At 41.0% G+C, this 24,985-nt stretch overlaps 2 protein-coding genes across 3 annotated transcripts in view; both read left to right on the forward strand.

Annotated features, from left to right (window-relative positions):
* The window catches only part of dock2 (dedicator of cytokinesis 2), an 87,138-nt gene extending 76,846 nt beyond the window's left edge, over window positions 1-10,292 (forward strand). For both annotated transcript variants that reach the window (XM_018737332.2, XM_018737331.2), the window contains exons 39-52: window positions 793-882; window positions 2,232-2,336; window positions 2,882-3,023; window positions 3,387-3,468; window positions 3,733-3,817; window positions 4,968-5,054; window positions 5,477-5,653; window positions 6,756-6,839; window positions 7,015-7,152; window positions 7,634-7,761; window positions 8,818-9,007; window positions 9,429-9,534; window positions 9,617-9,765; window positions 9,851-10,292. In XM_018737332.2, the coding sequence (XP_018592848.2) occupies window positions 793-882; window positions 2,232-2,336; window positions 2,882-3,023; window positions 3,387-3,468; window positions 3,733-3,817; window positions 4,968-5,054; window positions 5,477-5,653; window positions 6,756-6,839; window positions 7,015-7,152; window positions 7,634-7,761; window positions 8,818-9,007; window positions 9,429-9,534; window positions 9,617-9,765; window positions 9,851-9,922 (1,635 nt within the window). In that variant the 3' untranslated portion in view covers window positions 9,923-10,292. The remainder of the gene's footprint in view (window positions 1-792; window positions 883-2,231; window positions 2,337-2,881; window positions 3,024-3,386; window positions 3,469-3,732; window positions 3,818-4,967; window positions 5,055-5,476; window positions 5,654-6,755; window positions 6,840-7,014; window positions 7,153-7,633; window positions 7,762-8,817; window positions 9,008-9,428; window positions 9,535-9,616; window positions 9,766-9,850) is intronic.
* A 2,362-nt stretch (window positions 10,293-12,654) lies between these two features.
* Window positions 12,655-24,190, forward strand: LOC108925494 (eukaryotic peptide chain release factor subunit 1-like). The gene is made up of 11 exons (XM_018737479.2): window positions 12,655-12,833; window positions 13,225-13,335; window positions 14,567-14,742; window positions 16,514-16,653; window positions 17,320-17,458; window positions 17,993-18,183; window positions 19,161-19,290; window positions 19,512-19,685; window positions 20,372-20,436; window positions 20,818-20,965; window positions 21,325-24,190. Exons 2-11 carry the CDS (start codon window positions 13,250-13,252, stop codon window positions 21,405-21,407), a joined length of 1,332 nt encoding a protein of 443 aa, XP_018592995.1. The 5' UTR covers window positions 12,655-12,833; window positions 13,225-13,249; the 3' UTR covers window positions 21,408-24,190.
* Window positions 24,191-24,985: the final 795 nt, after the last annotated feature.

The raw sequence follows: 24,985 nt of genomic DNA on the forward strand, positions 1-24,985 counted from the left end.
TGGCATTTTAAGGCTCTCCATGTTGGTTACATCCTGCACTGACAAGCCTCTGGAGAGGTCACAGTGAAGCGATCCATCTGAAGAGCTAGCATGAACATCCAGCCTTAACAACGACGGGGAAAAATATGAGCCTGTATCGAAAGAATGAGCATACTCAACAAATCTAATTGCCCAGTGATGAAGTTTTATAATAAAAGCCTTATGGCACCATCTAAAGCAGTGCATATAAAAAATACTGGCATTACAAATGTAGCTGCTGTTTTTCAATACCACCGTATGTTTTACCTAAGAAAACCTCTTAAATCTCGTGCAGAGTTCGTAAATGATGTATTTTTGCAGCTCCGAGGAGTCCGGGTTTGATTTTATGTTCGTATTAGTAGTATTAGTGCTAATGTGTCTGTTTACCACTGAGTCTACATTTTGTTAGGAAATCATTTCATAAATATCATTTTGCTCTTAAGTGACCATAGACAGATAATTTACCCACATGGTTTCCGTAGCGCTTACATTTACTTCGCTGAATGTGTCCTGAATGATGGTATAATTTTTTTTTTTCTTGCTTTACAATTTACCATTTGTATCTTTGTTACGGTTGAGGTTATATGTTTTGGAGAGAGGGTTATGGGGTCCAGTTGCCATGGTAATTAATTATTTTGCCATTTCTTAGTGCTTTAAAGCTGTTTAGTAGTGAATGTAATTCAACACTTATTGTCAATGAAAAATTATGAGTAATAATTCCTAGATTTCCCCTATATTAATTTACATTAATTTGACTGTCTTTGTTGTTGCCAGATGTGGGAGGAAGCGATAGGTCTTTGCAAGGAGCTGGCCGAACAGTATGAAATGGAAGTTTTTGACTACGAGCTTCTGAGTCAAAGTCTGGTAAAGAAAGTCATTTGTTTCCTAAGTCCTCTAACCTTTATCCCTTAGACTAGATGTACCGTAATAATCCCTTTTAGTGCTTCCTCTCCTGACTCCTGCCGTGACACTCAACACAGCGACTCGTCACACATCATCGACCGTGCTGACTGAGCCTTTCACTACATTAGTCACATCCATTGACTCCTCCCACTACTGTATCTCCACACAAAGAGATACAACAGCTCCACCCTCTTCATCTTCCATTATGATCTGTCACAACATCATCTGTCCAGAAGAGCCCAAACAAACAGACCAGTTGGGTCCCAAGAGAGACCATTGTTGGTTGCCTACCTCCTTGTGGTGCTGTTATGTCACACTGTGGGCTCCTAAAAAATAGAAGGGAGTGTATACTGTTCTTGATCTGCATCCACCAGCCTGACTTCTCCCACAAAATTTTAGACAGACATACGGCTGGGGAGTTTTATCAAATAACGGTTTTTTTTTTTTTTTTTTGCCTTAAATGTTGGAACAAAATTTTAAAGAAAACAAATGCATTTGCAATTTTTTTCGTTCCTAGAAAATAGGAATGTATTCATTATCATGAGCCTGTTCTGGAGGCATAGGGTGTGAATCAGAGTGTGTCCTGAATAGGATGCCAGTCTATTACATCCATTAATTTAGCTCCACTTTAAGTCTCTAAAACAACTTACAACATTAATCAACCAGCAGTTATTTTACCCATTTAAACAGCAGGGTATTTTATTGGAGCAGTTCAGGGTGAGTACTTTGCTTATGGCTACTATAGCTGGAGGTGGGATTTGAACATGTAGTCTTTGGGTCTAAAGGCAGTAGCTCTAACTAGCACACTACCAGCTACCCTGTAACTTGTGAGTGTAACGGTTTTTCCACTCACAGGTACACACATTACGGGTAATTTGGAGTTGAGAATTCACCTGAAACACATCTTTGCAATGAATGTCTAACTATCACATAGAAATACATATCAATGAATAAGGGCAGCTGGTAGCGTAGTGCTTAGAGCTGCTCCCTTTGGAACCGAGGTCACAGGCTTGAGTTCTACTTCCAGCTGTTGTACCCTTGAGCAAGGTACTTACCCTAAATTCCTCCAGTAACATTACCCAGCTCTATAAATGGGTAAACAATTGTAAGTAGCTTAGCACTGTAAGTGACTTTGGAGAAAAATGTCAAGTAAGTGTATATATAGCTTTTGTGTCTGATTTGGCTGTGACTCATCCCTGCTCTAGATAGTATCTTGACATGTACAGTACTGAAATGCTGTCTTTTTAAAGCGTTTTGAGGCCTGGATATATCAGGGGTGCACAAATATATCTTTCTCCCTCCTTCTGCAGAAGCAGCAGGCAAAGTTCTACGAGAACATAATGAAAATCTTGCGGCCCAAGCCAGACTATTTTGCAGTGGGATACTATGGCTGTGGCTACCCGCCCTTTCTCAGAGTGAGTTGTATGTATGTTTGTTTGTGTGTTTGCCGTTAAAAAACTCCCATCTTGCTGTATTCAGTCTGGAACCCAGCCTCAAGCTCTCTTAACTAATGATCCGCATAGGTCTAAAAACTAATATAATTTCAGATTTACAGTAGGCTACAGTGGTTTGAAGAGGATGTCTAGTTAATTTAATGTGAATATTCAGCAGCAATGAAAACAAGCCATGTTCTTTTCAGTTTACATACCCATGTGGCCCTTTTAAACTCTGGAACAGACAGGCTAAACTGTTGCTGGTTTTTGAACATCTTGGTATGGGGAAGATTGTTCATTAGACGAAATAACAAACCCATATTTTGAAATAAATCCTTTACATAATAGCTGAATTATTATAATTTTTTATTATATTATTTTATATTATTTTCTTTTTTTATATCTGTTATATTATTATAATATAATTATTATATTAATAAGTAATGCTGTTAATCTGTATGCTGTATACTTTAAAAATGTGTGTGTGTGTGTGTGTGTGTGTGTGTGTGTGTGTGTGAATTCTATAGAACAAGGTATTTATTCACCGGGGCAAGGAGTACGAGCGCAGAGAGGACTTCCAGAGTCAGCTGATGAGCCAGTTTCCCAGCGCTGTGCGTCTCAACACCACCACCATGCCTGGGCCAGACATAAGGAACTCCCCCATACAGTGTGTCCTTTTTGGGAAGGGAGAGGTGGAAAAAATAAGAGCAAGTGAGGGGGTGAACAGGCCATCGAATGGGATGAAAGCTAGAGGAGGGGTGGTAAAATGGGAGAGACCAACAAAAAGTGGGCAGAGAGAGGGGAAAGAAGCTGAAGGCAAGCAGCAAGGTTAGTTATGGTAAGTGTTATAGTGTCAAAGTCTGGTATAGGAGCATACTGGATAGGGGCGCAGACCAGGAGGATAAGATAAGAGGAGGAGGAGGAAACGGGTAATGGAGTCAAAACGGCGAACGCTGAATGTCGTCTACCCCTGCACAACACAGCATGGTTAATTTGTTGTGCTGCTCTGTGGTCCTTGACCAAGTGGCGTAGATATCCAGTGTTTTACTGTCCAGCCAGTTTTGGAAATTCCGCCGCGCCTCAAGAACAAGCCTGTGCCAGACCAGATCATCAAGTGAGTCATCAGACCAGCCAACAATTGCAGAGGACCTCATACACCGTTTTCTTCTCACAGTCACATCAGTCACACTGCTAAAGTGAAGCCTTTCTCATAGTCGTGAATCACAGCACAGCAGTCTTTTTCCCCACTCGTCACGCTGTTCCTATCCCAAGGCATTTCTTTTAACCACCAATCACAGCTGTTCTAAGAGGGCTGTGACATTTTGTTTAACTGACGTTATTTTCCTGCTCGTCTTCTTCTTGTCTGTGTGTCCCATAGCTTCTACAAGTCAAACTACGTACAGCGATTCCACTACTCCCGGCCAGTGCGGAAAGGCTCCGTGGACCCCGACAATGAATTTGCAGTAGGGTTCCTTGCGCATACATGCAAAGCACACACATAAAACACTTTCGCACTGGCGCTCATACACATGACCCCAGCAAACACCACAGGTCTTCTCTGAAGGGCTACAGTATCTTCCAAATTTCATTGTACCTAAGTACTTGACGGAGGTCATCATTTCCCCAATTTAACTAATCTGGCATTCTTTGTCTTCTTTGGTTGTTAGCTTTTCCAGCTCTCTTTAAAAAATCATGTGCCAGGTTGACCCAGAAGGGAATATTGTGTTATATGCTCGTGCAGATAAAAGTGCACACACACATCTCTAAGCGCACACAACACTTCCATTCTGTCACTCACCTCACATTCACACCTGAGAATTGTAATAAGAAGGCTAGTGTCTTTGTATGTAAATTCACATCAGAATGTCTTGCAGAGTTGCATTATAATAACTTTACCTAAATATGGTAGTTGTAATAAGGAGGATGAATAAATGCAATGTGCATATGTACAATATTACCCAGATAACTCTGAGTCTCTGAAGTTATGATAGGTTGTCAGTATACACTGCAGACAGGGAACCAGGCTAGTAACGTTTGCAGTTTTTAATAGTGCCTAATAGATATTATTAACAATTCTGTTTCAGCATTAGCTAACCAAGATAATTATATAGACGACCATGAGAGCTCATATTTTTTCAGTCTTATTTTATAATTCAAATCCATCACCACATTCTTCTCAGCATGCTTACTAATATTCGAGAGTGTCAGACTAAGCTATATATTATTCATGGTATGAGGGGGTGCGGTGGCGCAGTGGGTTGGACCGCAGTCCTGCTCTCCGGTGGGTCTGGGGTTCAAGTCCCGCTTGGGGTGCCTTGTGGCGGACTGGCGTCCCGTCCTGGGTGTGTCCCCTTCCCCCCTCCGGCCTTACGCCCTGTGTTGCCGGGTAGGCTCCGGTTCCCCGTGACCCCGTAAGGGACAAGCGGTTCTGAAAATGTGTGTGTGTGTGTGTATTCATGGTATGTTTTACAGTATTGCACTGCAGCCTAGACAGGTATCAGCATCATGGCTTTGTTATTTTAAGGGTTCTACTAGGGCCAAATTTTGATGGTATTGCTCCTACAAAGATATGTTTTGCTGCAGCCCCTGTTCTGTTCTCCCTTTCACACGCAGTCGATGTGGATCGAACGTACCACCTTCTACACAGCCTATAAACTTCCAGGAATTCTGCGCTGGTTTGAGGCAATCTCCATGACACACGTCAGTTTCTCTGCTTTTTTATTTGTCTTCTCTTATCATTTCTGTGTTAGTGCGGGGTGGGGTTAGTATAGGGTGGGATTATCTCAGTGGTCACATTTTGTAGACTCCCTCCATCTCTTATATGAGTTTTTGGGTCTTTGTCTTGTTACTGATCAAAGTCAGAAAAAGTTTTAAATTCCATTTTTTGCAGATAATTGTTTTTCTTTTATTTTCCCTTCAGGAAATTAATAGATCTTATATATCGTAACAAGGAGAGAAGTGCAGTCAGAATAATAATTTGTAACACAGCGTAATTACACCAGTTGTTTAAATATTAAGTAATGCAGTTTGTTGCTGAGTTTATTTTACTTTGTTTGTGTTTAAACATTCCTCCACTCATTTCCAGGCAAAATATTTAAATTTGTTGCTTTCCTTCCCTTCAGACAACAATCAGCCCATTGGAAAATGCCATTGAAACAATGGAGACTACCAATGAAAAGATCCTGACCATGATCAACCAGTACCAGGGTGACGACACTCTTCCCATCAATCCGCTCTCCATGTTACTCAATGGGATTGTGGACCCCGCAGTCATGGGAGGCTTTGCCAAGTATGAGAAGGTGTGTATGCCTAGGTGTTTTCCAATGCCTTGAGAGAACAAGGATCGTAAATAATAATAAGACTACGGATTTTGCAGATTTGAGTTTCACTGGGGTGGAGTTACAAATTATTTTTTTGCATGAAATTTTGAAGTGTGAAATCCCCGCAAAGATAGGTAAACAAATGTGTCAGTGTATAACCCTTGTTTAATTATGGATCTGCACTACTGTGAAGGAAGTGTAAAGGCTTTTTTCCATTTTAATTGTGCTCTTTATATAATGTTGTGTATCAGGTCTGAGGTGTTGAAAAAACATGAATTTTTATTTCCGTTTAATTTACACACTGAATTTGTTTGCAGTAAAAAACAGACCATGTGATGACTGACATTATCCTATAGTTTTTTAATCATTGTATTCCAGCAATAGGAATTCAGTTTTTTTTTACGTATGGATGAGTGATCCAGTGTAAGTAGTGTATCTAGCAGTGTAAGTCACCATGGTGAATTAGGTGTGTGGGCTGATAACACTACATAGAGTTCATTGGAAGTTGCTTTGGAGAAAAGTGTCTGCTAAATAAATATAAATGTAATGTAAATCAGTTGTTGTGACTCTAAACATTACAGTGATACTGTAGATACAGTCGGAAGATAGAGAAACTTCTAAGGAGCAAATCGACTCCACCCTGCATCTCATTTGTTATACCTGTTTTCATCTTGACAGTTCACCGAGCAAAAAAATTCTGTCCTCTGTTCTGTTTTGGCTTGTACAGTATTAGGTAATGATGCTGCAAGACACTGTGAGCTGGAAAAAAGCCAATATGGCTGTAATTCTTTGCGTTTGCCCAGGAAGGTCAGGGGCCTAATTTGACTAGATTCCTTTCCCAGGGTTGCTGCCTGCATAAATGTGTTGCATTTCTTTTTTTTTTAAACAAACGACAAAACCACTGTGTATTTTTTTTTTTTAAATTCTTGACTGCATTGCTGTGGGTTCAGTTACAGATGTGTATTAGTCAACCCTAGCACTACTGAACATCATCCTTGCTGGCTTTGAGTGATATTCTGGCCATCTAAGAATTTATATTATTGTTTGTTACTAATTTATTTTTTTCTTTCTTTCTCGTAAGGCGTTCTTCACGGAAGAATATATTCTGCAGCACCCAGAGGACAAAGACAAGTTGTTCCGCCTCAAAGACCTCATTGCCTGGCAGGTGCGTGGGGGTTGAGGAGTTATTCACCAGGCAAGAGCGGGTAGGGGGTTAATGGCATAATTACCAGGTGAATATGGACTCCATACAAGATTGGTTTTGGATCGCCTACTGAAGTGTAAAGGAAAAAGTCCTGTTACAGACATGCTATGGAACTATTGATCTTTCTCCCTGTCAGATTCCTTTGCTGGGAGCTGGGGTCACTATCCATGGAAAAAGGGTGATGGATGACCTGAAACCTTTCCATGAACGCATGGAGGAGTGTTTCAAGCAACTGAAGAAGAAGGTGGAGAAGGAGTATGGAGTGCGAGAGCTGGTAAGAGAGGGAAACGGAGGAAGTGGGGATAGAAGGAGAAGGTGGAATAAACCTTTAAAAGCAGTTCAGCTGCTGAATGGGACTTCATATCATAGCATCTATCTTTTTTCGTCAGAGTACCGACATTTTTCACTGTCTACATGATGCACACCTGCTTATAAAGTTGTTTATAATATGGCTTTTAATTCCAGTGAAGGTAGTGGTGCATGGCATCACAGTGGCCTCTAAAAAATATAATTTTTATACCACAGAAGTCACTATTTTTAAGCAATCTGCATCCAGAATTTTATGAAATACATTGTGTAAGTGTAAGCAAACTTTTTTTGAGAACCTCTTAAGGAAGAGTGGATTGTCTCAAAAATATATAGGATTATTGTTATGGAATTGTGGTATTGAAAATCTGTAAACTGTATGATGTAATCATAAAGCCAGTGCACTCCACTCGGACCACTAACTCCATTACCTCCCTCCTTTGCTCCAGCCGGACATAGATGAACGGCGGTCCAGTAGGCCCCGCTCCATGCTGCGTTCGTACCGACAATCCATCATCTCCATATCTTCACTGGGGGGGTCTGAGTGTGGCACCCCTACCAAATCCCACCCAGAAAGGTACCTTTCCTTTTGGCAAGCACTTATGATTTACAACTATATTTTCATCTATTCTGTGATGTAGAGCAGTATGTGTACAGGAATGTAGGAGTGTTCTGAGGGAATGAAAAAAAGAAGTCTCGGATATAACTATAATAAATAAAAATATTTTGTAAGACTTAACATTTATATCACCTTACTAAAAACATCTTCACAAACTCTTATCCAAATGCTAGTTATTGACTGAATTAACTCATAACCGTGTGGAGTTTTTCTGTTCTTGGTATTGATCAGTAACACTATACATAAGCTGGGACAACAGGTAGTGTAGTGGTTAGAGCTGCTGTCTTTGGACCCAAAGGGCACAAGTTCAATCCCCAGCTATAGTACCCTTGAGCAAGGAACTCTCTCTAAATTGCTCCAGTAAAATTACCCAGCTGTATAAATGGATAAGTAATTGGAAATACCTTCACATTGTAAGTTGCTTTGGAGAAAAGCACCAGCTGAGTGAATAAATGTAATCTGTAAACAACTATAGAAGCAAGCTGAATTACTGCAGTAATAATACAATTCTGTTCTCTTTGGGTGCACTTTGCTGACAGCTGTTGTATGGATGTGGAAATACAGGTTTTCTGCACCAAACAATTTTTTTTTTTTTTTTTAAATAAAGTGAAAAAATTATTTATAAATAACTGTTTATATCTTCAGAAGTAGTAAAGCTTGTAACGCAAGGATACCATGTAAATGGTTTGATTTTTTTTAAACACTGATGTTTCAGTACTTCTTCATTCGGCTGGATGACATTTCCCTGGCTCCACTGTAGCACAGAAGTTCCCATTTAGCAGGTTTTCATGATTCATTCTGAACAGTACAGTACTCTTGTAAACAAATATATAATTTGAATGAAACACTTACAAAAATCTGACCAATTTCCTGTATCAGAATCACTATTAGTTTTATTAGCTGCCGAACAGCCATCTAAGAAATCCCGCTTTTAAGAATCTATATTATGTATAAACAAGATAATTATTCTGAACACCACAACATGGTACTATACCTGAGAATTTCTTTCTTCAGCACCACTGTATTGGAGACTCAGTCCTCCTTGACCCACACCCTGGAGAGGAGAAGCGGGAGCATCAGCGTGATGGACGAAGCAGGGACTGAGGTGGAGGTGAGGCTGCGGAAATCTAAGAGGAGGAAGAAGAGAAGCAGCATGATCATCCCCGAAGAGAAAGAAAGAATCAGCCCAGTAGACTGCAAGAGGGTGAGTGAGGCTGAAACAGTGACACATGTGAGCTAGTTTGCCAACAGCACATGGAAAATGTAGACAAGCTAAGCCAGCCAAGAAGGCATTAGGCTTTGTTTCAAAGGTACAGTGAGGACACTGAGAGCTGGGAAAGGCTGAACCCTTTCATTATTTTATGCATCTTGTTTCAGTTGTTAAACAAAAAAAAAAAAAAAACATATTAATAATCTAATATCTTAATTTACTTTTTCAAATCTTGCCGAAAGATATGAGAATTAATATGAATCCTTTTCCAAATTTTTGGTCCTGGCCCATTTTTTGATCATGTTGCACAGGACAACATTATCATGAAGGATCAGTCTCTGTGAAAACTTGGAAAGATGCTTGGTTAATGGCTGTGTCAGTGTGGTTTTCACTGTGCATTCGTGTCTCACCCTAGCTGTCAAAGAAGCAGGAATTCCGCAGTGACACCAACCTGTCGGAACCCAGTGAGGCCAGTGTCTCATTGACCAATGCCAACTCCAGATCACTGCCAACCATCACAGGTGATGCACTACCACACACAAATAGAAAAGTATGAAAACACAGGTTTTGACCAATTCACTCTGTAACCTGTTTATTTTTCAGGTATGTCCCTCTCTGTGCCCAGTGTAGGGGACGAAGGTGAGATGACCCGCTCTCGACGGGACAGTAAAAGCATGTCTGTGTGCCTGCCCACTGATCGCACACCTGACCGCCGCTCGAAAGGGGTCATCAACCTGTTTTTCAAAACCAAGGTGGGCTAGGAACTGTAGGCTCATGGGTAGGCTGTTAGCATGTGTGAATGTCTGCCTGAAAGTCTATTTTCCTAATGTTTTCCAGATGGCTCCCAAGCAAGAAGAAGGAAAGCCATCAGCTGAACTGGCTGGTGAGAAACATGTGAACCATTTCTAAGTGGAAACCCAGCATCTCATCTTAAGTCTTTTTCATATGCAAACATATAATTAAGGAAATTATCTGTACACAGTTCCATTGTCATGGTGACTTTTTTTAATGTGCTGGATACATTTTAGAGTTTTTTTTCTTTTTTTTAAACTCACCAGCTGTGGTAACCAATCACACATTTATTTTATTACAGCTCTGAAGTTTGTTTGATTTGGTTCTGTGGTTTCTTTTTGTTTATGGTTCTTTGGTAGTCTGTTAAATGGGAGTATGTGATCCTATCTGCCTGCTACAGAAAGACAGATGCATGACTGAAACAGTATTGTCCTTGTGTGATTGACATCTACTGTAACTGCCTTGTCAAAATAAATGTACTTTACTAAAACCCTTTCCGTTGGAGTAGTGAATGACTAGAAATGGTTTTGCTCTGGTGCCTCACAATTGTGGTTGTATCCAGCTTCTAATTTGCTAATTCCCTCCTCTAACCAGCAAGCACCACTTGACTTTATGCATTTGCCTAAATAACTGATGTATACTCTTATTGGCATTTTCCTGGGTTGTACAGCAGCTTTATAAAAATGTCCAGACCAGCCCCAAGAGTATAACTGGATCTTTCACTCACTTTGTGTCAGATATATCAAAATCTGTTCTTAACCTTTGTGAATGTTATGAAAATACATTGCTTCATCAACAACATGCTTTTATTACCTTTGAAAGGCCTGTGAAGACAGATGCCAGTATCACTGATGCAGTTATATTCTTCCTAATTTAGAGCTCTGAAAACCAAATGAAAGTCATACTTAAAATTATTATAAACTGTACATTATTTGCATCCTTTGAAAACACAACTGGCAATAAGTTAGTTACACTGTTGTCCGAAGTGACTTAGTGTTTAGTAAGTTTACTAGTATCAGTGTTCTGATTTACCCACTCATACAACAGGATATACTTGGGGGACCAATTTAAGGTAAGTACCTTGACCAAGGGTGCTATAGCAGGAGTGGGATTTGAGCCAACAACCTGAAGATTGCAAGGCAACAGCCCTACACTGTCTCCTGGTGTTTAGCACCTAACTTTTAGTTATTACTCTATAAAAGTGACACAGCACGTTGTGCTGGATTTTTCGTATTTCCCTGTGTTGGCACATGTTTCCACCAGGTACTCTGGCTCCCTCCCACAGTCCAAAACATGTCTGAGGTGAATTGATGGATCTGCTGAGTGAGTGTGTGTTACCTTGGTCTGTTGTGTGAATGGGTGGAAAATTGTAAACAGTGTATGTAAACAGTGTACTATTGTAAGAATTAGGCCAGTTGTATCATTTTAGATAAAGGCATCAAATAAATATGAATGAATAATGATGAGTCACACACCATGAAACAGCACAGTTTCAGTGAAATGTATTTGTATTTTTTCCATGAAACAGCATTGCTTGTTGCATATGCCTTTCATGGCAACAGCTACAAACAAAAAGTCTTGAAATTTCTTTCATTTTCAGTTGTGTGCTTTCTGAGATTGAAATCAGAATGAGTTCCCTCGCCTGCTCATCAGATTTGTCGTCCCGATCTCTTGTTATCCCTGGGCAAATAGAAACTCTTTTTAAGTCGTCATACTGCTTGCCTGGGATAATTTTTTCAGTTATTCATTTTTCTTTATGCGTTTCAGTTGGCTATAAACAAACAAAGTCACCTTCATCATCGATTAAATAAGTAGTAACTCAGCTTCTGCATTTAAATCTGTCAAATAAGGTAATTTTTAACTTAATGTTCACTGTAACAGAAACTGATAAACATAGCCCACGGGGTTCTGAAACTCACCCATGACTGTTCACAGGAAAATACTGACGGTGTATTAAAAAAATGGTTAAACTGGTAAAACGTAACGTATAGCCAGACTTCTTGGCCATAAAATTCTTCTTTTTCATGACTAACTATTTTATAAACCCCATAAATATGAAAGAGATCCTTATTTCCCAAAGGCACCAGGTCAACTAAATGTGTCTGCGAGCAACAGGGAGCAAAGAATCCCAGCCACTTCCACCAAGGGAACATAATTCATCTTATATTTAGCTGATGCTTTCCTCAAAGTGACTTACAGCATTAATCTACCAACAGTTAGTTAATCATTTCTACACCTGGGCAATTTACATGGAGTAATTTATGGTAAGTACCTTGCTCAAGGGTACTACAGCTCAAGGTGAGATTCAAACCTATGACCTTTGGGTCCAAGGGCAGCAGCAGCTCTAACCCCTACACTAGCAGGAGTAGTTTTTGTGTTGCCAGGCCCTCATGTGTGCCCTGTGGACATTCAGCATGACTCTGTAGGCTACGTTATTTTAGTGCAGCCACACAGCACATTTCGGTGTGAACCGACTGTCACAGGTTGCATTCATTGCAGTGCTGTAATTTTGTCAATCTTTCAAAATACTGAGAAGTTAAACTGCTTATTTGATTCTTTGTGTTCCAGAAATTAATAATTGCGTTGCTCTTCAGGGCGATCTACGTAATGCTTTTTCCTTTAGTAACCACCACCTGAGATGATGCATTCGACTCTCCAGCCACAAGTTTTTTTCCATAACGGTCACACGCGACAAAACCGCGACAAATAATACACTACATGTCCCATGATCACATTCGTTTCCTAGCCCCGCCCAGTCTTCCATTCAGTCGAAGCTCTCCAATTGCAGGAGCCTGAATCCCCTCGAGTCACACATTTCAAAACCAATTAGAAAACGCCTACGGAACTTGGGTACTTTGGGTTTCCAGGAAGTGAGTTTTCAGCCGCCTACCCCCACGTGAACCCCACCGCGCCACGCGCAGACGGGCGGAATACACCCGGCTCGAGAAGGAACGTCACGTCCCGGCTGAAGGCGAGAGAACGGGGGACGGTGCTCGTGTCGAATTCGAGAGGCCAGGCGGAGCTCGAGGCAAGTTTTACGGCGTGACAGCGGTTGCATTTAATTATCTTGACCTAAGGTTTGAAAGAAAACGGTATGACGTTTGCCTGGTACGGAGGCGAAGAGCAGTTTTGCGCAGTTATTATTCCGGGGACTGTAGGGCCAGGGGAGGGTCACGGAGGCCTGAACTTGCCGCGCACTTTCCTGACACGACTAGCCGGTCGAGAGACCTCCTTTCCGTTTACTAACTCAGCTAGTAGTAGTAGTAGCCTTTCGAAAGTGAGTCTAGCGTGAGAGTTCGCCTTGTCTGAAACTGCTGCTTGTAAGTCACACCTCCGTCTGACACTTCAATCCGTTTGATAATTGAAAAGCTCCGGCGTTTTTCAAAGTGCACCTCTCTTCTTCCCGTTCCTCTGCTCAGGTGCCGAGGCGATTTCAGTGGGAAGATGGCGGACGACCCGAGCGCGGCGGACAGGAACGTGGAGATATGGAAGATAAAGAAGCTGATCAAGAGCTTGGAGGCGGCCCGGGGGTAAGCGGCGGGGTGGGGAACCCAACTGGGGTCCGAGGACCGCGTAGAGGGACTGTTTCTCTGTGCATGATGAGTGCGGCCGGCGACGCTGGGTGGGAACAGCAGGGCTGCTTTTTATCGAGCTCCAGGAGTCCGCGGCCCTGTCCGTGAAGTGGGAACGAACACGGCACCTGAGTGTCCTGGAACACATGATCATCATCATGATGATGATGACACTGACTGTTGTGTTGCTGAAGTTAGCTGGGGGCTTTCTGCTTGGCGAATGCAGGTTGGCTTGCTCTGGTCTGGTTGAGGCTGGTAGTACTATGGCGATGCCTCCATCCATTCGCTCCCGTGCGGTGTTCTCACGACCAGTGTAAACGGTCGTACGGTTACAGTCTGCCGGGTTGGGATCTCGGGGACAGAACAAGTCGAGAGCGACTGGACTCGACCGGTGCGGTGGGCTCGTGTTCAGACCGGCAGAGAGCAGCTGAGCAGCCCGAACGGAACGCACGGTTCTCCGATTTCGCAGTCATTGCGTCTTAATTATAATGTAGCTGTTTATTGCTAAAAAGGAGTCAGAGTTTCTCAAAATTCCTGTTTGTGGATTAGCGAGCTAGCAGCCATGTGGCGTAGTTTCCACGGCCGCCCAGGGAAGTGGTCGCGTGGAGCGCGCGCGACGTCAGCGCGTGGCCCGGCGAAGAAGGTCTGCACCGTATCATGCTCGTGCGCGCGCGCACCGCCTCGTTCACTGCGCACTGGCGTTTTCAGACGCTGAAACTGAAGCCTTGGCTCAAGGGCAGCTGATCCGATTGCGGTGCGCGCCATCACCCCGCGAGAGACACATCCATATTGGTCAGAGAGCACCATGTGCTGGGGGCTGGGCTTCACCCTCAGCTGGAAAATGGAGGTGCTGTGGTGTCCCTGTGAGCACGTGATCTCTCCGCCTTGCTGTCATCCCCGGTGGTTAGCAGGTGGGCACAATGGCTGGGCGTTCTGGCTTCAGATTCAGAGGTTGCTGGTTCAAGTCCTGCTAGCTGCAGCACCCTCACAGTCAGTTTTCTCAGAAGTGTCCATTAACAAGTCCAGACGTGTATGTGGCTAAAATTGTAAGCAACAGCGTAAGAAAACAGTGGCATAACGGCCAGTATGCACAACCTTACAGCTTCAGTGATGATTGTTTTGCATTATACTGTCGTGTATGTCCTTGGTTTCTGTGCATGTGCGTTAAATAACCAGCATCTCCCCCCAGGAATGGAACCAGCATGATCTCCCTGATCATCCCTCCCAAGGACCAGATCTCTCGTGTGGCTAAGATGCTGGCGGATGAGTTTGGCACAGCCTCCAACATCAAGAGCAGAGTCAACCGACTCTCTGTTCTTGGAGCTATCACCTCTGTACAGCAGAGACTCAAGCTCTACAACAAAGGTGTGTGTCTGACGACATCTCCATGGAGAGCCAGGCTGCTGTGTGTGTGTGTGTAAGAGCTGTGTACTCACTTGAGAACTAATGGCTAATACACATAGGAGATGGAGCAGTTCTGTGGAGCATATGTCCTGTTATACAGTATATTGTAGTAGGTGTTTCTTTACTTTTAACACCAGGGTTACAATGTACATATTGTGTAGAACGTTTCATTTCTGTATTTCATGTGTCAATGCATGTGACATATGTTACCTGGAAAAATATTCTAATCCTTAGAAAGTTGTCAATTTCTGATGAACTGGATATTTAGTCTTCCAGCTAAAATTTTTAGTTTTTTGCTAAAAGTAGAAAATTGTGAATGTAAAAACTGAATTTTATGGTTTGGACTAGTATTCAGATGTCAGTATTTGACAGCTGCGTTGTGCTGCAGTAACAGCTTTGAGTCCATTGAGGATGATGTCTACCAGCTTAGGTGTAATGTCAATATTAGTAGCTTCACTCCACTTCCTCACTCTTGGGGTGTGGGCAGTGTCAAAATGAATTTTTCTCTTGGTCTTATCTGACCACAAAACCTTTTCCTGAATCTTGGCTGCATGACTTGGACTTCTTGACATATTCTGGACTGGCTGTCACATGGTTCTTTTTCAGTAACTTTCATTTTTGTTATCTTCTCATTCAGGGCAGTGTTACACAGAGCGGTAGCTGATTGATCCACTGTCATTCAAAGTGATCACTTGCCTCTGGCAGTTTCTTTCACATCGCCTTGCTTGATGTTTTAAGCGGTGACCCATTCTGGGCAGTGTCTTGAGTAGCATGATGCCACTTGTTTCTGTGGGTTTTTTTGAACCACTTCTGGTCACTGGGATATCTGCTTTTGATGTTTTTGCACCATTTTGTAATCTACATTTTTATCACTGATCTGCTATTTAGTCTTTTTTTTTTTTTTTTTAAATATCAGTTTCAAATTTAGTGTCATACTACTGATGCATGAGCAGGGTCAGGTTTTTTTCATTAAATGCAAAAGCCACTTCAGCAGCGTACATGCGGAGATCAGTGATGAAATGGATTGTTTCACCTTTCACATCTCGATTTTTAAAAATATGTGCTGAAACATAAATTTCATTTTAAAGGCTAAATTTCTTTTTGAATTTACATTTGAAAGAAAAACTGGAAGGTATAAATACTATTTGAAACTATTGGAAAAAATAGAATGACTCTTCAGCACACTGCAGTGGGAGGACAGCCAAACTATACTTATGTTTAATCCAATTCACTTATAGTATTATCAGTTGTCTCAATGTGTGAATGTTTTTTCCTCATACAAGAAAAATGAATGATTATGCAGGAAGTGAACTGAATTAAGTAAAAATCAACATGCATACCAGCAATCCATAGGCTTATATTGACAGTGAAGTTGGTGATAATTGACAGTCCATGCTTTACTCCAAAATGACTTAGAATATTAAATGACCACTTGATTGCTGATTAATAGGTATGTGACACATCTCAGTTGTTTTGTAGCAATTTCTGTGTTAAATATGTAGCATGTTGCAGCTGCAAATCCATGACCTCCAACTTCATGATCTAAATTCACTTTATGGAGAAGGTTTTAAGTTACACTTTTCAAGAAACACCTTGAAGGAATGAGGCTTAAGTGGACTGTGGTACCTCTAAAGTTTGGTGTATGTTTTCTGTCTTTCTAGTGAGTCATCCACTTTGTTGCAAGAGCTTACGGACTTGTGGCTTGTTCTGATTTAAGTGTCATTTGTTACAGTGCCACCAAATGGCCTGGTGGTGTACTGTGGCACCATTGTAACAGAGGAAGGCAAGGAGAAGAAAGTAAACATTGACTTTGAGCCCTTTAAACCAATCAACACCTCTCTTTATCTCTGTGACAACAAGTTCCATACTGAGGTAAGAGACCAGCTCTTTTTGATCAAATGCATCCTGTGTTTATATTGGTTTTAGTTAGGTGTAGAACAGGTCTGTTCAGTCCTGATACATAAAAATCAGAGCTGAACAGCCTTGTTACTAATGGTATTGTAGTTTTCTTTCAGAGTATTTACATTAAAAATCCAATCAAAGTAAGTTAACGCAGCTCGCGTTTCAAAATGCTGACTACCTCCCTGTTTTTCAGCTGTGTTGAAACAGATTAATGTTGAGGGGAAAAAATTGATGGCGAATAGTACTTTTGAAAAGAGATGCATGTTAATCCAATTACTTTGGAGAGTACTACGGGGCTGCTGAACCTAAATCAAAAATTAGTTTTCTATTATGTTTGTTTTCTGTTCCATTTTCCATGTCCAAATAAAGGTAAATGATTTAGTATACATTTGCACGCCGCTGTTTTCTGTAACTTAATTGTAATTTAAAAATGATTTTTCTTAAACTTCAGTTTTTGTTCAGACATAATTGGACTTAAAACTGAATCAAAACCTACCCCAAAAGGTTTTATACCGGTCCTCTAATGCCAGTCACACATCCCATGCAGCAGTTCTCTGATTCTTGTTGTGTTTATTCCCCCCATGTTGAAGAATGGTCTTTGAAGCTGCTCATTCAGTTAATCCTCTCTTCTGCCAGGCTCTCACAGCTCTTCTCTCAGATGACAGCAAGTTTGGTTTCATTGTGATCGACGGGAGTGGAGCCCTTTTTGGCACACTGCAGGGCAATACCAGGGAGGTGTTGCACAAGTTTACTGTGGACCTGCCCAAAAAGCATGGTAACTCATCTTCCTTTTGCTTCCGCTAACTGTTTGTGTTTTCTACTGTGACAAAGCAGATTAATTTAGTAGAATCAATTTCAGTCTGTCAACTGACATTTTAAAAAATAAATGAGGAATGCGCTAAATGCTGACTGGCAGTGGACTGAAACTCTCCAACTTTCATCAAGGAATCGCCACTTTGATACCTCATCAAAAGCAACTACTTTTCACTCTTAATTTTTTAATTATCAAAGAGCTTCGTAAAATAGGTTTTAAAAAATAGTTTTTCTTAACCACATTTGTTTCAATAAATGTATTTGTATTTTAGCCTGGTTGTCTCCCATATCTTTTGTTTTGACAAAGTGAAGTTGGAGAACTGATCTGTACCACCATGTACAAAAACAGTTGAACCCTTTACCAGCAACTTCAGTAGCTCAGATTTGTAGGCTTGCAACCCTTGCTATCTTCAACCACCAACATTCCTCCTTTCCTGCGCAACCTTCGTACAAATAAGGGTTTTTTTTTTTTTTTTTTTTTTTGGTTCTTTCTCAGGCCGAGGAGGCCAGTCTGCACTGCGTTTTGCTCGGTTGCGGATGGAGAAGAGGCACAACTACGTGCGGAAAGTGGCAGAGACAGCTGTCCAGCTGTTTGTGTCCAATGACAAGGTCAACGTGGCTGGGATGGTCCTGGCTGGGTCAGCAGATTTCAAAACCGAGCTCAGTCAGTCTGACATGTTTGACCCAGTGAGTATCTCCAAAATACAGCATGCTAATGGTCGTTACATTGTTTGTATGTTGGGAAAAATATACTGTTCTACACTTGGAAGGCAGGGTAGTATGGAGCTAAGGGATTTTTTTTTAATCGACTTTTCATGTGTTTTCTTTTACACACCTTCAAGTGCTTAAGATCACCTTAAACAGAAGGCTCCTGTTAAAAGTTTGATTTTAAAGAAGTTGAGCATTGTTTTACTTCAGCATATCAAACTGGAAATGGTTATTCTCAGAGATTGAATATTATTTGGCAATTGGGTATTGCTTTCCTGGTGGTGGATTTTTTTTTTTCTTTTTCCTATAAATATGAAATTACCTGGATTTCTATGGAGTGAAGCTCTTTTAATGAGAGAGCTGCCAGAGTAGTTAAGTAAAGCAGAGGTAGGGGAACCCCCCCCCCCCCCCCCCCCCCCCCCCCTCCCCCCCCCAGGCGGTTTCTGTTGTCTGCAGCCATACCAAGCCAGTACAGGGTAAAGCCTATATTCACAGGAGTCTTATTGGACAATGCAGAGAACTCCATCCTTTTGAATTCACAATTATTAAGGTTTAGTTTCCAAACATTACTAAAGTCGAAAAGTATTAAAGACAGCAAATAGACTTCAAAAGCACAACATCGTTATGAAACAAATCCAAATGCTGAAAGCACAACCAAAATTCTAAAACCCAAGAAAAAGTCACTTATTCCAGTAAGACGGCATCCATATGCTTTTTAAGGCACTTTTAAGAAGTTACAGAAAGCACAAGCTATTGTCACAGTTGTCTTTAAAAATGCTAAATACAAATCCAAAACAACCCACTGTTACATAAATTTTGTCAAATACCAAGAGACGCAAAAAAATTTGATTACAGTAGAACCCAGAAACACACTCTTTAGAACTCATGTTATTCCATTGTTAGCAGCAACAGAGGCACTGAGACTTGGTGTGTGTCTGTTTTGTAATTGTGTTCAGCGGCTGCAAGCAAAGGTTCTGAAGCTAGTGGATATCTCGTATGGAGGGGAGAATGGCTTCAATCAAGCCATTGAGCTATCAGCTGAAGTTCTTTCCAACGTGAAGTTCATTCAGGAGAAGAAACTTATAGGTCAGAGTTTAAATTTGGGTGTATGAGTATGTACACATCAGTGTATTGCTTTAATTTGTACATGTATTCATGTGTTTTCTTAGAAGCAAGCAGTAATGTTCTTCTACTGCACAAAATGAAACAATTCAGTAAAGTGACTTCATGAAAACAATTGTGTATAGTGTGCTTGGTTGCAGTAACTGTGTGTGAACTTGTCCTTTTTGCCCCCTAACTTTCCCCAGGACGCTATTTTGATGAGATAAGCCAGGATACAGGTAAGTACTGCTTCGGTGTGGAGGATACCTTGAAGGCCCTGGAGATGGGTGCTGTGGAGATTCTTATTGTCTACGAGAACCTGGACACTATGCGATACGTCCTTCGTGTCCATGGCGCCGAGGGAAACACATCTGAAAATGGTACTAGTTTATGAAGTGAAATTACAATGAATAATCTCGCATTTGGGATGACTGATACACTGTAACACATACACAGGGTGAATATAAGTAATTTGTACTTGTGCTAGAATACATGGTGATATTCACCATTACACTTGCACACTATGGTTGCCATCGCTAACATGTATGTTCACTAATAACCTTACTAATGGCATGAGAATGACTTGTGTGTGGTCATTACAGTCTGGTCCTCTGACTATTTTGTATTATGCAAAACACAGACTTAAAACTTTCTACAGAGAATTAAAATGCTGAAATTAGTTTTACCTTGAGAACTAATGCAAAATTGTAATTGCTGATCTTAAGTGCAAAGCCTGGTGAGCCATTCATTAAGTTGCTGATTTCATTTATGAAAGAACTCTGAATTTTTTTCCTTGTGTTCTTAACCTTTGCATGCTTCTGAATGTGTCATTTATTGGTTTTTTTCAAGAGTTTATTTGAAATTCTTTTAGCCTACTGTTTAAAATCTCTTAATAGCCTAAGTATCAATAGTTTTACCTTTACTGCTTCAGTAAAGCAGTGATTTCAGTAAATCAGACTTAATTTAAAGGAAATTTTATTCTCACATCAAGAGAGCGCAAATTGCATCAATATGAGTGTTTGTTTCTAACTGGTTTTGGTTTTCTCCGTGTTTTTTTTTGACATAGATGAAAAAACCCTCTACTTAACGCCAGAGCAGGAGAAGGACAAGTCTCACTTTACAGACAAAGAGGTGAACTTTGTGGTTTTGTTTCTAAGTGAGATATGATGAAGATATCTTACTGAGGTAACAGAATATACCTTTAGCATTTCACAGCAGCAGGTGTATAGTGAGCAAGGATTTGCAACTTGGGATGAGATACAGCATAACTGCTGGATCGCTGTTGCTCTTGGGTTTGGTTTGTTAGGACTATATCTGACAAATGTTACTAAAAAAAACATGTACATGTAAATATTGCAGTGCCCTTTGAAGTAAGCACAGGATTCCCAGTGACCTCACTACTGTGCTTGAGTGAATGCTGTGCTATCTTGACTGATGTTAGGTTACAGTGGTGTTGGGTGGTGTTTCATCATAGCTTTCTTTCCCATTTCCCTTCCATTGGTGTCTTCTCAGACTGGCCAGGAACATGAGCTGATAGAGAGCATGCCGCTACTGGAGTGGTTTGCCAACAACTACAAGAAGTTTGGTGCCACGCTGGAGATTGTCACAGATAAGAGCCAGGAGGGGTCACAGTTTGTCAAGGGCTTCGGTGGCATTGGAGGTCAGATTGCCATTATTGTAACTATTTGTCAGACTGTTTCTTGTCCATATATCCTTTCTATTGAATGCTGCCAAACTCAACTGTAAGCATTAACTCTTACAACGGTTGCAGTGTAGTAATTACAGGGATTTGAACTGTCAGTCTTCAGGTTACAACATGACTTTGGTTCATTGTATAATTTCCAGGAACAGGACCTTCTGTAATATACTTGTTTCATGCTTCAGTTGTTCCTGTAAAATTTTGCTTTGTGTAGCTAAAATTAATGTATTTTGATGCAAATAGCTAAGGAATATGTTTCAAGCTTTGTGGGATCCCTGTCACATTTTCAGTCATGGTTTCATGCTTTTCTGCCCTAACAGGTATCCTGCGCTACCGGGTGGATTTCCAGGGCCTTGAGTACCAGGGAGATGATGATGAGTTCTTTGATTTGGATGACTACTAGGTAGTCTAAACTGGAACAAAGAGAATGAGAAACAGCCTCTGCTGGCAGCAAGAGGGAGCAAAACAACCAGACGCTAAGAAAAAAAGTGAGGATGAGTGTTTTGAAAAAGAGAAAAGGGTAAAAAGTGTACAGTGATTATATCCCTGCCTTAGAACATAATTTCATCCCTTGGTTGGATAGAACTTGTCTAGGTTTTTTCTTTCCACTAAAGGAGCCTTTGTGGATGAATGCCAAGGCCCACCCCTTTGCCACCTGCTCTGCCCTCATGCAGCTGGACTTTTCTCATAGAAATTTTCATCACCTAGTAATCCCTCTTTTTTTTAATTTACTGGCAACACCTGTTGCATTTTATGAGTTTTTTTGGTACCTTGTGTAGAGAACAGAGACTGAACAATAACCCTTATTACCGTTCAGCCACCTTTGTCTACTCTGGATTTTTCAGCTTCCTGGATGGATTTTTGGCTTCCTCAAAGGGCAGATGTGGTACTATCCCCTACCCATGGGGCAGAGCTGACAATCCTTTGGACTAACAGACCTGGGCTCATCAGTAATGAGGTGGAAGTGTCCCCAATGGCATGCGTGCTTGTATGGACTGGGTAATTGTATATGTGCGCATGGGGACCAGGTGCAGCTATTTCTTGTGTTCACCTGTCTGAACACTTACATGTGGACTGTCCTGTTTGAGACTGTTGTCTTTGTGGCTTGACTGAAGAACATGGGTGTGACTTGTGGAAGAAAAGAGTACACTGAGGCCCAAAGTTTTGGGGTGGGGCAAGGGGCTGATTTGCTAATCTCTGGGTGGACACCAGCATCAATTTTTTTTTTTTTTTTTTTTTTTTTTTTTTTTTAATTTTTTTGGGTGGGTCCAACCACGTTACTAAGCGCCCTTCCTGACAATGCGCTCATGCCATCTTAATAAAGAATGTTCTGTTTACCAAAACGAGGTTGCCAAAAAACCAGTGAGTGATTGACTTTATTAGACGTGGTCTCTTTGTTTCTGGCAGAAAGTACCTGAGCGGTTGCAGTGACAACTCTTCCTTGGCTGTTATTTCATTGGAGATTTTAGTTGCAGAGGTGAACCATTGATAGCCATCACAGGTGTGATGTCACCTGTGTGTACAAAGACTCTATCAGTTAAATAACTAACTGTCCTGTAGCAGTAAGAATGTGCATAAGCATAATTCCACAGTTGCTAGGGAAGACATGGTTCTTTGAACTTGAGAATATCTGTGTGATAGAACTGCTTCCTTCATTGAAATGATTTAACGGAGGTTTTTGAACTTAGAGGTGTGATCCCCAATCTTTGTCCTGGCAGAACAGTTTATGTGCATGTTAACCTTCTACCGTAACATTCAGTTAAACCTCTTTGAACAGTTTTGGCCATTTTCCTTCCCGAGTTTTAATGGCAGTTGCACATGCTGTACATGCACAGAGATTGGGGACTCTTGTATGAAAGCAAGAATTGATACAAGCCAATCATTTGAAATGGAGCAACCAATCTATGTGCAATCTGAGCATGGTCTCCCTGTGGATTTATACACATGGGTTGATATGTGTGGCAAAATGATAGAATCTTCAGTTTCTTTTGAGTTTGTCTTTTTAGATGTTACAATAACATTTTCAGATACATGGGTCTGCAGTCCTGGTTCTGCAAGGCTAATTTATATGTAGGGTTTCAGTCTCCCTAAACACTCAAGTTACTTAAACTAATTGTTGGTCTTATTGAACTAATTATGCAGTCTCTCAGAACTGTTTTAGAAGAGCTTGAAACCTACACAACCAGGAGTGAAGACCTGTGTTCTAACAATCTCTCAGAAGTAAAATATTGTAAAACTGGAAAGTTTAAATAATTAATCAGCCACACTAATAAAGCCACTGGGAAGTACTGGTCCTTGAGGGTTACTGTCCCTAAGGTCATAATTCTTTTCAAGTTGATTAGATTTTTAACTGATGTACCAGGAGGCAGATCATGCTGCCATACCAGCCACAGTTTATTTAAAAAAAAAAAAAAAAAAAGAGAAATTGCCACAAGCGGTTTTGTTCAAATCCTGCTCTGCTGCTGATTGCTACCAGGCCTTGAGTACTCTCTTCCCACCTGGTCTAATTTGAGTGCTGCTGTTCATCCTTCAACTGCAATGGGACCAGAACCCTGTACTAATGCTTTGGGTCACATTCCACAGTAAATGACCTCAATTTGGCTCTGGTTGTGCTGTAGCAACACCAATATGAGCACATGATGGGATTTCCTGTGGCAAACCTGAGTCTTGAGTTACACGCGTATTAGACACAGCCTCTTGAATCTCTGCAAATGTGCATTAGGGCCCCTAAATTAATTTTCACCATATGCAATTTAGTGTAAATTGTATAATTGTGACCAGTTAAACACAAGTGTTCCATCTTTCAGATTTTTTTTTTTTTTTTCTAGGCATGTGGGAAGAGTTGTACCTAGTGTGAATAACTTGTTGGAGGCTGTCAATTTATTATTTGGGGAAGGTAACAGAGAAGGGTTTGTCACAACAGCAGCTGTGGCACCACTGTGGAATTTGCATTTGTCCCACACTGTACTGTTAAAGTGCTTTGAAGAAGATTGGACAGCACGCTGCATGTAGAGAGCTCTAAAATGGAAGTTGAAGTTGTTTGCTTCTTGAACCTGCCCCATCCTGGTTTAATCAATGCTGCTTTCCTGTGTAACTTCTTTTGGGTGAAAATGTGGAGACAAGTTCATCACTGTATGAAATTGCTTTTGGTAACACAGTTCCTCAATAAACATTTGGCATCTTTTATGAAATTGCTCAAGTCATATAATAGTGGTACTATGATATGGTTGGGCAGCACCAGGATTAGCATATTAACAGGAGCACCAACAGGTCTAAATTGACAGATCTGAAAGGGGGAGCCTGCACCTTAAATTAATCCAATCAGTTGTATGGATAAACATTTTTGTTGGAATAAAATCTAATATGCTGATTATCTGAAATCAAATTATGCCCCATTCAACATCTGCAGTTTGTGCTGTGTATATACAGTACATACAACACAGAACCATATAAAGGGCTGATTTACATGAATTCGACAGCTGCTTTTCAAAGTGATGTACATCAGCAAGAACAATACAAAAAGTGCATAACACCACCAGGAGAGATTTCTAATTTACTGTTGGAGGTTTAGTACATGATGAAGTTCCACACAAATTATTTACCACATAATTTAGACAAAACTGCAAATATAACATTTATTAAACAGGGGGAGAGGGGTGATGTTCCTCCAGTGCTCAAGCAGGCCCTAATATGCTCCTCCCATATATGCATGTAACTCCATTGAGTAGTACTGATACTATTCCTGGTCCCCTGGCACCTCCTTGAAAGATGGTCTTCTCCAAAGGTTTATTGTATCCGTTTAAGTCTTCAGTCGTTATTTCCCTTTTTATTACTTCAGTAGAAAAAAAGAGAACGGGAAGAACACTCATTGGAAGTTCTTTCTGCCTTTGAGAAGCGACACGTGACATGACCCGGCCTCTGCCGCTTCCTCACTCCTAATGAACTGAAAAATCCGGCTCGTCCGTCCTTCCTTTCCCTTTG

Source organism: Scleropages formosus, chromosome 13, assembly GCF_900964775.1.
Source record: "Scleropages formosus chromosome 13, fSclFor1.1, whole genome shotgun sequence".
Taxonomy (NCBI): domain Eukaryota; kingdom Metazoa; phylum Chordata; class Actinopteri; order Osteoglossiformes; family Osteoglossidae; genus Scleropages; species Scleropages formosus.

Bases quoted from the DNA above. Each gene is read 5' to 3' on its own strand.
- LOC108925494 (XM_018737479.2), top strand. From the start codon at position 13,250: ATGGCGGACGACCCGAGCGCGGCGGACAGGAACGTGGAGATATGGAAG. The intron at 16,654-17,319 runs GTAAGAGACCAG...CTCTTCTGCCAG, and splicing joins ACAACAAGTTCCATACTGAG to GCTCTCACAGCTCTTCTCTC. The intron at 20,437-20,817 runs GTGAACTTTGTG...GTGTCTTCTCAG, and splicing joins CTCACTTTACAGACAAAGAG to ACTGGCCAGGAACATGAGCT.